The following is a 12,250-nucleotide window of genomic DNA, read 5'->3' on the forward strand; positions in this document are numbered from 1 at the left end:
TTTTATTTTTTTAAGTTATTTAGTACTTATCAGTATTGTCTTTGGGAGTTAGAACTATTTTTCTTAGAAAAATATCATTTTAGATATTTTAAAAAGTAATTTGAAAAATTATTTTATTATTTTAATATTTATATAATTAAAATTTATCAAATTGAATTTTAAAATATTTTTTAATACTATCTATATATTTTAAAAAATATTTTTTTAACAATAATTCTAATAGAAATGTTAAACAAACTTTTAGTCTACATTAAATTAAGAAATTTTGATTTAAATTAAATAAAAAATTAAAGAGTAAATTAAAAAAATATATGAATTAATTAATATATTTTTTTTAAATAGAAAATTAAATACTTAATTTTGAGGAAATAAATAATAATTTTTCTTTTTTTAATATCTATTTGAAATTTTCATTATTATAAAACTACTTTTCATACCCTAGCTAGCGGTTTATGGTCCCCAGCTGGCAAAGGTGTGTGTTAGTTGAGTACCAACGGTGGCTAAACGAAAATCAAATTGTTATCGTGGAGTATTGCATTGCATTAAATAAATAAAATAAATAATTATTATTTATTATTACGTATTTTTCAATAGTTTATGGTTATTGTACGTGTAATATTCGTAGAGGCAATTTTCCGTGGCCAAATATTCCCTAGTGCTCAAGATCACCACCCCCATCTCCTCTCCAAATTTCTATAAATTCCCCCCCACCCCTTCCTACGTTTCTTCACTCAGCTGCTAATTCACATTCTCTCTGTCCTTCCCAAGTTCCAATCTTCATGTAATCATCTTGTCTCTCTTCCCTAGCATTTACTTTTGAACTTGTTCCTCAACTGAGCCACTAAAAGATAAATGCTAATGTTCTGGTTCACTTTCTTGTGCAGGAAAATGGCTCTTGCTGGAGTTTTCTTTTTGGTTTTCCTTGTAATGGTCTCATCTGTCAACGGTTATGGTGGTGGTGGTGGCTGGATTAATGCTCATGCGACCTTCTATGGAGGTGGTGATGCTTCTGGCACAATGGGTATGGATGCACATTATATATGTACCAAAGAAGAATCTTTTCCAAAATTTGTAACTTTTTAGACACCCATTTGACTAATTTTGTTGATTTGCAGGTGGTGCTTGTGGTTATGGGAATCTGTACAGCCAAGGGTATGGGACGAACACTGCAGCATTGAGCACTGCTTTGTTCAACAATGGGTTGAGTTGTGGATCTTGCTATGAGATTAGATGTGTGAATGACCCCAAATGGTGCCTGCCTGGTTCCATAGTGGTCACGGCCACTAATTTCTGCCCTCCAAACAATGCACTGCCTAACAATGCAGGGGGCTGGTGCAACCCTCCTCAGCAGCACTTTGACCTCTCTCAGCCTGTCTTCCAGCACATTGCTCAATACAGAGCTGGAATTGTTCCTGTGGCCTATAGAAGGTATACATTTTGTTCTTGCTTTTGAGCTCCAATTTTGGTCTTCTGAGGCTAATCTCAGCTTTTTCTGCTAATTGGGTGTGTAATGAAGATCAGTGGGTTAGATCTTAGATCTTGGGCGTTTAATGAATTTATTTTTTGCGGATGGGTTTTTGTAGGGTACCCTGTAGGAGGAGAGGAGGCATACGATTCACAATCAATGGCCACTCCTACTTCAACCTGGTTTTAATCACCAACGTTGGGGGTGCTGGTGATGTGCATGCTGTAGCCATCAAAGGGTCCAGAACAGGCTGGCAACCAATGTCAAGAAACTGGGGCCAAAACTGGCAAAGCAACACTCTTCTGAATGGACAAAGCGTCTCATTTAAGGTCACAACCAGCGATGGCCGTAGTGTGGTGTCCTACAACGTTGCTCCTCCTAACTGGTCCTTTGGGCAGACTTTCTCTGGTGCCCAATTCCGCTAGGGCCCCCATCCCACACATGCCCTTGAGCCCTAGTTGCTAGGGGGGTATCAGAAGTAATATTAGTGTGACTTTAAGGTATATATTATATTATGTAATTTTATAATACTGTGTCTGAGAGGGTCAGTTCTTCGCCTCTTGGGTCAAAATCTATAGGGCTTATTTTAAGTTGCCCTTTCTCTCATTTTGAGGTAACAGTTGTCACTCTTGGAGGGGCGGTGTCCTACACTTGGAGGGAACTTTTTATTTTAGTGTTGGGGGTCTTTTCATTTTTCCTTCTGCCGTAAAAAGGCAGAAGATGGCTGAGGTGGACTCTTACCACCCGCCACTAGCATTTGAATATATATATTTTTTCCCTATTGGAAGCTCTTTTTTTGGCATTAATTTAGGGTCATTGTAATCAACTTTGGGTTGAATCATGCCCTTAGTTGCTATGTTTAAAGTTGTAAAATCTCAGTTTCTGTTAGTAATGGAAGTGAAAAATTTTATATATTATCTATATTTACCGGTTTATATTATTAAAATTGGTGTTTGTTGATTTGTCTCTCTCATTTTCCTAACTTAGAAGAAGCTTCAACTCCATTGAGAATTTATAGATTATAATGTGAATCTCATTATAATTATAATTAATGATTAAAATCTATTCATTGTAAATTTCTTGTGTAATAACACTACACCAAATTCAGGCTAAACCAGCTTATTCAATCAAAAGCCTAAACATGTGAAGGCCCAACAATTCTTATCAAAAAGTTAATAAACAAAAACATCTAACTCCTTGTGTTGAAATTCATATAGGTAGAAAGAAAATCACTAAGCGTGGTGATTTAGTGATAAGCCTTTAAAATTGGAGGTGTCTGACTGCAGTTTGATTTCCTGTCTTAACATTAAAAGACTAAATATTGTCTCCGCAAATGAGATGGAATCGATTGCGGTAGTTCACAATCACGACTCTTTAAAATCAACTATGACACAGTGGTAGGTCCCTTATTAGGTGAGTTAAATCAGGAGCTATAAAACCGTTTAACCGCAGATCCTAAGCCTAGGAGACAATGACGTTACACTCAAAGAACCTTTTTTTCTTACTTTTCATCTCACAAAAAATATAGATACAGGTAGAAAGAAAATATGTGTGAATATCAGGTATCTAAGTTTGACGAGTTTTCTCTTGTAAACCACCTCAGAAATAAATTGCTTGCTGCAAGAAAATGCACATCTTTGGAAGAATTCTAGCAAGGAGCAAAAATTTTACTTAGTGTGGCAAAGTGTGAGTTTTGAGAAAATCTACTAGGATTAAGATTCAAAGAGTTTTAAAGATTATAACTTATCATTTTTATTCTACTAGAATTTTTTGCTTTTGTCTTGTTTGTGAATAAAAATTTTATTGTTGAACTACAAATTTTATGTTATTTTTTTTCCCTCTATACTATGATTATGCGTGTTAAATTTATGCACATATTTTAACAAAATTGCTAATAGTTAATTGCTGCAAGAAATGCATATATATATTTGGAAGAATTCTTGTAAGGAGAAAAAAAAATTAATGATGAAGAATGCTTTTGAACTATGCCATATCACAAGGAGGAAAGGGAATGTTTCTTGTGTGCACTCCACAAGAAAAATGAAAAAAAAAAAATGGTGGGAGCCTTAATTATCAATGCTAGGCAAATTCAAATTTACTAAAAAAAAACAATATGATACCTTTTATTATAATTTTTAATTAGAAATAATGATTTAATTATATTGATTATGTACTTAAATTTTCTTATCACACTAGAATAAATCTTGGCTTTAATAGTTCGCTTTATATACTATTAAAATTTTAAAATATATTGTTAATAAGAATTACAGCAAACACTAATCAACATGTAAAACTCGTAATTTAAAGTTTTTAACAATAATTTCACATTAATTTATAGCACCTATTACAACACTATTATCTTGATGTTTAAATATATTATCTTAATATTATTTATTATTTTAATATTATGCATAAAATGATGTTAAAACCTAAATTTATTGTAGTGTCAATGCCGATTACAACAAAACTTGAGAGATAACGATGTCCAACATTTAGGGGTGTGCAAACGATCGGTTCGGTTTTGAAAAAAAACAAAAAAAAAAAAAAAAAAAAAAAAAAAAAAAAAAAAAAAAAAAAAAAAAAAAAAAAAAAAAGAAAAAAAAAAAAAACGAAAATCGATAAATATATTTATATTATATTTATAAAAATTAAAAAAAAAAATAAAATTTTTTTTTTAAATAAATAAAAATTAAAAAAAAAAAAAAAAAAAAAAAAAAAAAAAAAAAAAAAAAAAGGTAAGTTCAGTTTTCTTTTTTTTTTTTTGATGATTTTTTTTGATTCAATTTTTTTTGTTTTTTTTTTTTTTTTTTTTATATTATATATATATAATTTTTTTTTTTGTTTTTTTTTTTTTTTATGAAAAAAACTGAATGGAAAATTAATTAAAAAAAATAAAAAAAATAAAAAAACAAACAAATATGAATTTTAAAAAAAAAACCGATTGAAATTGAATGAATTCGGTTCGATTTTTTTTTAAAAAAAAAAGCGCTCTCCCTACCTACATTGATTTGAAATAAGATATTTGTGCTATATATAAAACTTGAATAAACCTTCTTTTTTTTAACTAACTCTTAGGATTGAGTTAAACTCAATCCTAAAAGTGAAATAGTGGATTATCTCACATTAATTTAAAACAAGATATTCATACTAAATATAATCCTTGGACAAACCCTAAGTTAGCTTTTGGAACTGAGCAGATTTTGTCCATTTTCTCTTCAGGTAATGTGTTAAAACTTCGAAATTAGTCAAGGATAATGATTTAATCTTTGTTTAATTTAATTTACATGTGAATAGACATTAATGATATGAAAGCTAGCTACGTGGCAATATAAGATGCTTATAGTGCTTCAGAAATAACAAGATATTAAAATTATTTTTATAATTGTGAGAGTTCCGATTTAGATTTATTAAATTTAAATGAAATTAATAAGAAATTATTGCTAGTAATTAGTATATTTAAATAATAGGAGTTTGAACTTTTTCACCGAAAGATTTAGAAATGTGCTTCAAATGAAATGTGTTTAATTTGATGCTACATTTATTTATAAATTTTTTAAATAAAAACTCAATTTTAAATAAAATAAAATTTTAATTTAAAATATATTTTTTATATTTAATTAGTTATTTATATAAATAAATTTAATTAAAAAATACTTAATATATAAAAATTGAATCAAAACACATAAACTAAAAAATATTAGATTTGTTGCATATATATTTCTCATTACAAAGGTAATACATGAAATTGAACTTGAGACTTTTTCATTTATTATATTTTAAAAGTAAGAAAATATATATTAGACTACATTTAATTAGCTAATAATTGTAATTATATTCTTAAATAATGAAATTGTTCATGCTTTGAATTTAAAAATTAAATAGAGAGATATAAATAATATTGAATCTAATTTTTTTAAATAAAAAAAATTGAGAGTTCGTTAATAAGGATGATAAGAGAAGTATAATACAATTTTCAAAAAAATTATAATTGAAGCAGGGAAGAAGAATCTTCCATGCAGTAATTAGTCATTTTTCATGTTGGATGACAAAAAAGAAAAACTTCTACAACACTGTCATTTCATGAACTTGCTATCCACAACAGAGATTAAACCACTAAACTTCAATGGAGGAACAAGTTGCGTTACCAAACTCCATTGATAGAAGAACATAATCCATACCTAAGGATTCAAAGGCTCAAAAAAAAAATAATACAGATTGTATTTTGAATTGTTAAATAGCCTATTTAAATACTGAAAAAAAAAAACCGCTAAGAGGAGAAAAATAAGACCCTTGTAATGGGGAGAATAAGACCCCAAGAGAGAATCTCAAATAACATATATAAATCTAAAAAGAGAAACACAAATATGTCTTAAACGGATATAAATATGAGAATTTATTAGGAAAAAAAACTAATAAAAATAAGAAAACAAATAAATACAAATAAAAAGTATCTGAGGGTAGCTACCGATAAGAAACTTGTTAGTGATCACCCAAAGAAGAGATCTAAAAGAGAATGAAAAGAGGAGAGGAAGAGAGAAAAAGGGCGACGATAATTTGAACTTAAATTTATTATCGATAGACAAAAGTGCAGTCTAGGATTGAACTTCAATGAAATCATATCATATTAATTTTGATTAATTAAGATAATATTTGACTTAATTTATGAAAATTAGCTTATAAGTATTAGGTGCTTATAAGTTAATTTGAATTTATAAGTATTTAGAAATTTAAACAGTTACATATTTAATTAAAGTACTTATAAATAACTGATAAATAATTAATGTGTTTGGTAAATAATAACTTATAAGTAAATTTATTATTAAAATAACTAAAAAAGATATTAAATAAAATTTATGATGAAATTTAAAAATTAAATGAGAACAATATAATAAAATATTTGATCAAAATAACTTATAATCATATAATTTATAAGTACCAAAATAAAAAACTAATTCTCTCAACTTATTTTTCTTTTAGCTTATAAGCTCAACTTACAAACTTAAAAATTATTATAAATAAACAGATCAGCTTATTTTTAGAGTTTATAAATTAAAACAAACACCTTCTTAACCTAATTCTAAATCAAAATTTAAATTCACTTTTAAGAAAATTAAACAAACGTATCAACTCCTTGTATTGAAATCCATATAGGTAGAAAGAAAACGTGTGTGAATATGAGGCACCTAAGTTTGACAAGTTTTCTCATGTAAACCACCACAGAAATAGATAAGAAATTTGGAAATATCTTCTCAGAAATTGCTAGTAATTACTTGCTGCAAAGAAATGCATATCTGTGGAAGAATTCTTGCAAGGAGCAAAAATTTTACCTTAGCAAGTATGGCAAAGTGTGAGCTTTGATAACTTCACAGTTTTATTATAGAGAATATTTCGCTCGTGTCTTGCCTATAGTTGAAAATTTTATCCCTAAACTATAAATTTTATTATTAAAATAGATTTAAGACATAGTTTTATTATACATCTTACATTTTTAATTCATAATTAACAGAATTTAAACAAAAAAAAAATCTTAAGTATTTATATCATCATAAGTTAATATTTAGTTGCTCAATATTTATATATTTTCCAATTTCTATACCTACTTTTCTTGCTTTTTTTTTTCAATTTTTCCTTTAAAAATAAATATCTAAAATCACTAATTATTATTATTATTATTATTGGAAAAAAAAATTAGAGTGATGATGAAATAAATAATTTTGTCAGTTTTGTGCTTTGTTTGGAAGTGGGAGAAGAAGAGGGGGGCTGGATTCAAATGAAATGGCAAAGACATTTCATGTCAGTGTCCTTGTGCTTGTCTCTTAGCTTGCAGGGTCTCTTTCTGTGCAGATTTTCTTCAAGATTCATGACTGTTTCCTAACATGGATATGTATGAATACTATCAGAGAATCTGAAATGACCGAATAAATAAAAAAATATTTGTTTTTTTTTTATAATTTTAATATTATTTTCTTCTGAGAAAATCTCATATGAATCTTATCCCCATATGTAATTCATCCCTTCAATTTGAAACTCCAAAATTATATATTTTGTGTTGATAAGATAGATCAAATCAGTGGTCCAATAGGTTTTCAGGATAATAAATGAATGAATGAATGATTTCTTTTGTTGCAGGTGCAGAAAAAGAGTGAAAAGGCAATTCCTGAAGTTTCCTAGAAATTTCTAAATTTCAAAACCATCAATTTCTTTTTTCATTTAACTATGAGATGTCTCATGCTCAGATTCAGAATAGTATTTAGAAAAATATTCAGAATAAGAATGATATTAAAATTTAAACTCTTAATTTTATAGATAAAATTCACCTTGGAATAGAAAATCATCAACTTTTTTACTAGCTTACGTGTCTCAAACATAATTTCTATCTTATATATTTTATTTATTTTTTTATTAAATTAGAGATAGATAATTATTTTATTAAATATATTTCTTTTAGCAACTGATGAATTATTTTTCCATATGTTGAGTTTGAAGGATAATTTGATGGAATACTATCAAGTTATGCACCCTCAATTCTATTTGGTGTGGACAGATAGTTTTCTCTGGCTTTTACTTTTTCAACCGATAAATTGTAAAAATTATTTTTGAACTTATATAATTATAATATTATAATTCTTTAACTTTAAAATATAATATAAAACTTCCTAAACTTTTAAATTTTATACAGTAAAATCACTCTGATTTTCAATTACTGATTTTTCAATTAGAAATTGATCTGAATAGCTCTCGCATAACGCTTAGTCAACATTTTTTTATCCTCTTTTATGCAAAGTATAAAATTATTCTATTTGCGCATGAAAAATTATTCTGTCTTTAGAGAGAAAAATGATTGAATTTACACATTATTTGAGAGAGAAAACTAAGCTCCATGCTAGAACTGTCCAGGTCAGCGTCTAACTGTAAAAATGGTAATTGGAGGTTAGAGAAATTTTACTGTACAAAATTTGAAAGTTGATGGGGTTTTATGTTATATTTTTAAGTTGAGGGACTGTAATATTACAACTAGATAAGTTCAAGGACAATTGTCAAAATTTATCCCTTTTTCAACCCTAAAGTTCAGACTTTTTTTTTGTGGGTTCTATCAGTATTTTATTGGATAAATTTTGATAATTGTCCCTGAACTTATCTAGTTGTAACATTACAGTCCCTTAATTTAAAAATGTAACATAAAACCCCATCAACTTTTCAATTTTACACAGTAAAATTCCTCTAAGCCCTAATTATCAGTTTTTCAGTTAGACGTTGACATGAACAGTTCCAACATGGAGTTTAATCAGTATTTTTCTTTTCTCTTTCAAGCCATATGTAAATTGAATCATTCTTCTCTCTATAGATAGGATAATTTTTAATGTGTAGAGAGAATAATTTTATACTTTGCATAAGAGAGGAGAGAAAAATATTGATTAAGCGCCATGCAGGAGCTGTTCACATCAGTTTCTAATTGAAAAATCAGTAATTAAAAGTCAGAGGGATTTTATTGTGTAAAATTTAACTGTTTAGGAGAGTTTTATGTTACATTTTAAAATTGAAGAACTGTAATGTTATAACTATATAAGTTCAGGGATGGTTGTTGAAATTAATCTGTCTTTTCTCGTTCTTTTGAGTGGGGAAAGGTCCTTCCTCTTGAACTAACTATGGGTTTCCTCCTTAACTTCAATGTTTGATTGTAAGTACTTATTTTGGTTTGGTTTAAGTAGTTAACTCGTTAATGTTGAGGGTTTATTTAGTTTGCTTTGCTTCTGAGTTTTTCTTATTTTTTTGTTGGTTATGTTTTGCAGGTTTATAGAAGTGTAGGTATTAGGATGTTTCCTTTGTTTACAATGGCGAAAGGATGTGTTACAGTGATGAGGATGATATTTCGCCAGGTTTTGTATTAACCCGTAAGGCACAAGTGAGTCGGCAAAAAGCTCAGTCACCTTTTTTCTCTGCTGATTTTGTGGTGCTCTGATGGTTCCTACATTCCCATGGCTTGGAGTTTAGTTTCCATCGCTAAAAACCTTGAAGTTCTACAAGACGACAGTGGCTAGAGGTTCTTCTTTAATCTTTGGTTGGATTTAAGCCATGCATGGCAACAATGGTTGAGACATCCTCTAGTTCTTTTACAATCTTAGTTTTGTATGTTAGCTTGTTTAGTAGCATTTTTTTTTTATCGGAGGAAAGAACACACGCACTGGTTAAGAACGAGATTAGGTCACTGTTAAAATTATGATAATTTTAAAAAAGTTTTTAGTCTTATATAATTCACTCACGCTCATTCTCATCGCAATAACCAATTGATAGTTTTCTGTCTTTCGATACCATTACAACTATTCTTAAATTTTTTTATTAATAAATTTTAATTTAAGAAATTTTAGTTTTAATTAAAATTAATTAAATAATATTAAAGAAAATTATATTTATATATTTAATTATTTTCTTAAGCGAATATAATGATTTCCATTAAAATAAATTATATGAAAAAAGAATTGAATTAAATTTTATATAATTGATTTTATTTTTTAAATTAAAAAAATTAAATTGCTGTATCTATTATATTTTTTGTTAAGAAAATTTATAAAAGAAAATTAAAAAAATTTTAATTTTTTTAAATTTTTAATTTTTAAAGAGGCTGAATAGTTTGGTACGAGAGCCGCGTAAGTAGTTTTGGACAACAACCCACGCGAGTCGCCGGGTATCTCGCTAAGCACGCGGACTTTCTGCTTTGACGATTTACCTCGAGTGGCCCCTTGTCCTCGTGTGAACTCTTTTCATCATCATCATCATCATCATCATCCTCATTAAAAAATTATTATTTAATTTTTATATTTTAATAAAATTAATTATTTAATATTTATATTTCAAAAAATATATTATCTTGTTTATATATTTTATTTTTATTAATTTTTTATCAAATTTTTTTATTATTAAAAAAATTTTAATGCTAATCAAATTAATATTTAGCCTATTAATTTTAATTAAATTAATTAATTAATTTTTATATTTTATAAAATATATTAATTAATCCATGTTATTTGATTTAGTTAACTCGTTATTCTATTTATGTTATTTTTTTTATATTCAAATTAATTTGAGCTTCTTTTCTTTATTTTCTTTTTTACCCTTTTTTATTTTTCTCTACACCTATACTTTTCTTCTTCTCATTCTCCTTTTTATTTTTCATCTTATTGATATAAATTGTATACATAAAAAAGTTAATCAATTCTCCTAAATTTTCAAACAATCAAGGCAATAATTTAAGAAAATTATTTTTTAATAGATAAAATACAAAAATTATACTCAAGGAAATTGAACAAAATTACTCAAATAATTTATAAAAATATATAAATTTAAATTTAGTCTCCATACAACAAAATTTTTATTTTTATCTATGAACATATTTTTTTAAAATATTTTGCATATAAAATATCTTACTAATTAGTTTTACTAAAATAAAGAGATTAAATAATAATATTTTTTAAAATATAGAGATCAACTAATTAATTTTACTAAAATAGATAGACTAAATAGTAATTTGATAAACATTGATTAAAAAAATTTAACAGAAAGATTAAATAGTTTAATGAAATTAATATACATGACTAAATAATGTATTTTCAAAATATAAAAACTAAATAGTAATTTTTTATATTATTATTATTTTCCTCAAATATTTTTATTTTTATAATACATTAAATATTACTATTAAATTTATTTTTAAATAAATAAATTATTAAATATATTATTTTAAAATTAAATTTAACATTTTTTTACTAAAAAATGTTAGTGTTAAGATCTATTTGACATTTATTGTTAAATCTGTTATTAGAAAAATATATTTTTAAATATATTAATTAGATAATATTTATAATTAATTTAAAATTCAACTTGACATATTTTAAATTTTTACTTTAAAATATGATTATTAGAATAATATTTCACAGAGTCAAATACATGTTAGCTATAGAGAAATGAGCATAGTTTTCTAATTGTGGGGAAATTATTAAAATCCTCTTCACATTTATCAATATTTATACTTTTATTATTTTTTTATTTAAATCTTTTGATTAAAATATTATATTTTATTCCCTTAATATTTTGTTTTGAAAAATATTTAGCCTTTTGAGTTTTTTATTTTTAATTTTTAAAAATGTGGGGAATTAAAAAATTATAGTGAGAGATTAAAAAGTTATTTTATTTTAAAAAAGGAATTAAGATATAAAGAAAGGTTAAATTGAATGTTTCTCTAATTTTTAAAGAATAAGGATTTTAGTAATTTTTTTTAAAAAAAATTTTAAGAAAATTAAATTTAAACATAAACTTGAATATGGTTATTGTTATTATTATTATTATTTTGAAATTAATTGCCAATGCTTTTCCTTGTCATAGAAAGATGAGAGCTATCTAACAAGGTGAATGACAAGACCTCTATGATCAATTAGAAGAAGAAGTTTCCTCTTCCTACAATAAGAAAAAAATTGTTTGTTAATGATTAGAATCACTGCATAGTATTGTGCCTCTTCTTTTATTTTATTTTTTTTTTTTAGAAAATAAAAGATAGAGTTTTCATTAAATAGAGACAGAATACTATAATACTGAAATACAAAATTTTTTACTGTTATAATTTTACATAAGAAAGATTAATATAAACTATTTATATAAAATATAATAGTAATTAGCTTGATTTGAAGGACTTGATCGTGTTGATAGAACATTTGACTTGGCCATTCGATAATAAGTATACTTCACTCAATGGTAATCTACAATCGTTGGATTTTATAGTGTTTCTAAAAGTTT

The 12,250-nt window shown here is 26.1% G+C and overlaps 1 protein-coding gene across 1 annotated transcript; it reads left to right on the forward strand.

The window, feature by feature from the left end:
* Positions 1 to 632: 632 nt before the first annotated feature.
* Positions 633 to 2,388, forward strand: LOC110650087 (expansin-A1). The gene is made up of 4 exons (XM_058154040.1): positions 633 to 781; positions 885 to 1,021; positions 1,116 to 1,428; positions 1,584 to 2,388. Coding segments are annotated over exons 1-4 (759 nt in total). The 5' UTR covers positions 633 to 779; the 3' UTR covers positions 1,891 to 2,388.
* The last annotated feature ends 9,862 nt before the right edge of the window (positions 2,389 to 12,250 follow it).

This window comes from Hevea brasiliensis, chromosome 9 (assembly GCF_030052815.1).
Source record: "Hevea brasiliensis isolate MT/VB/25A 57/8 chromosome 9, ASM3005281v1, whole genome shotgun sequence".
Lineage (NCBI taxonomy): Eukaryota > Viridiplantae > Streptophyta > Magnoliopsida > Malpighiales > Euphorbiaceae > Hevea > Hevea brasiliensis.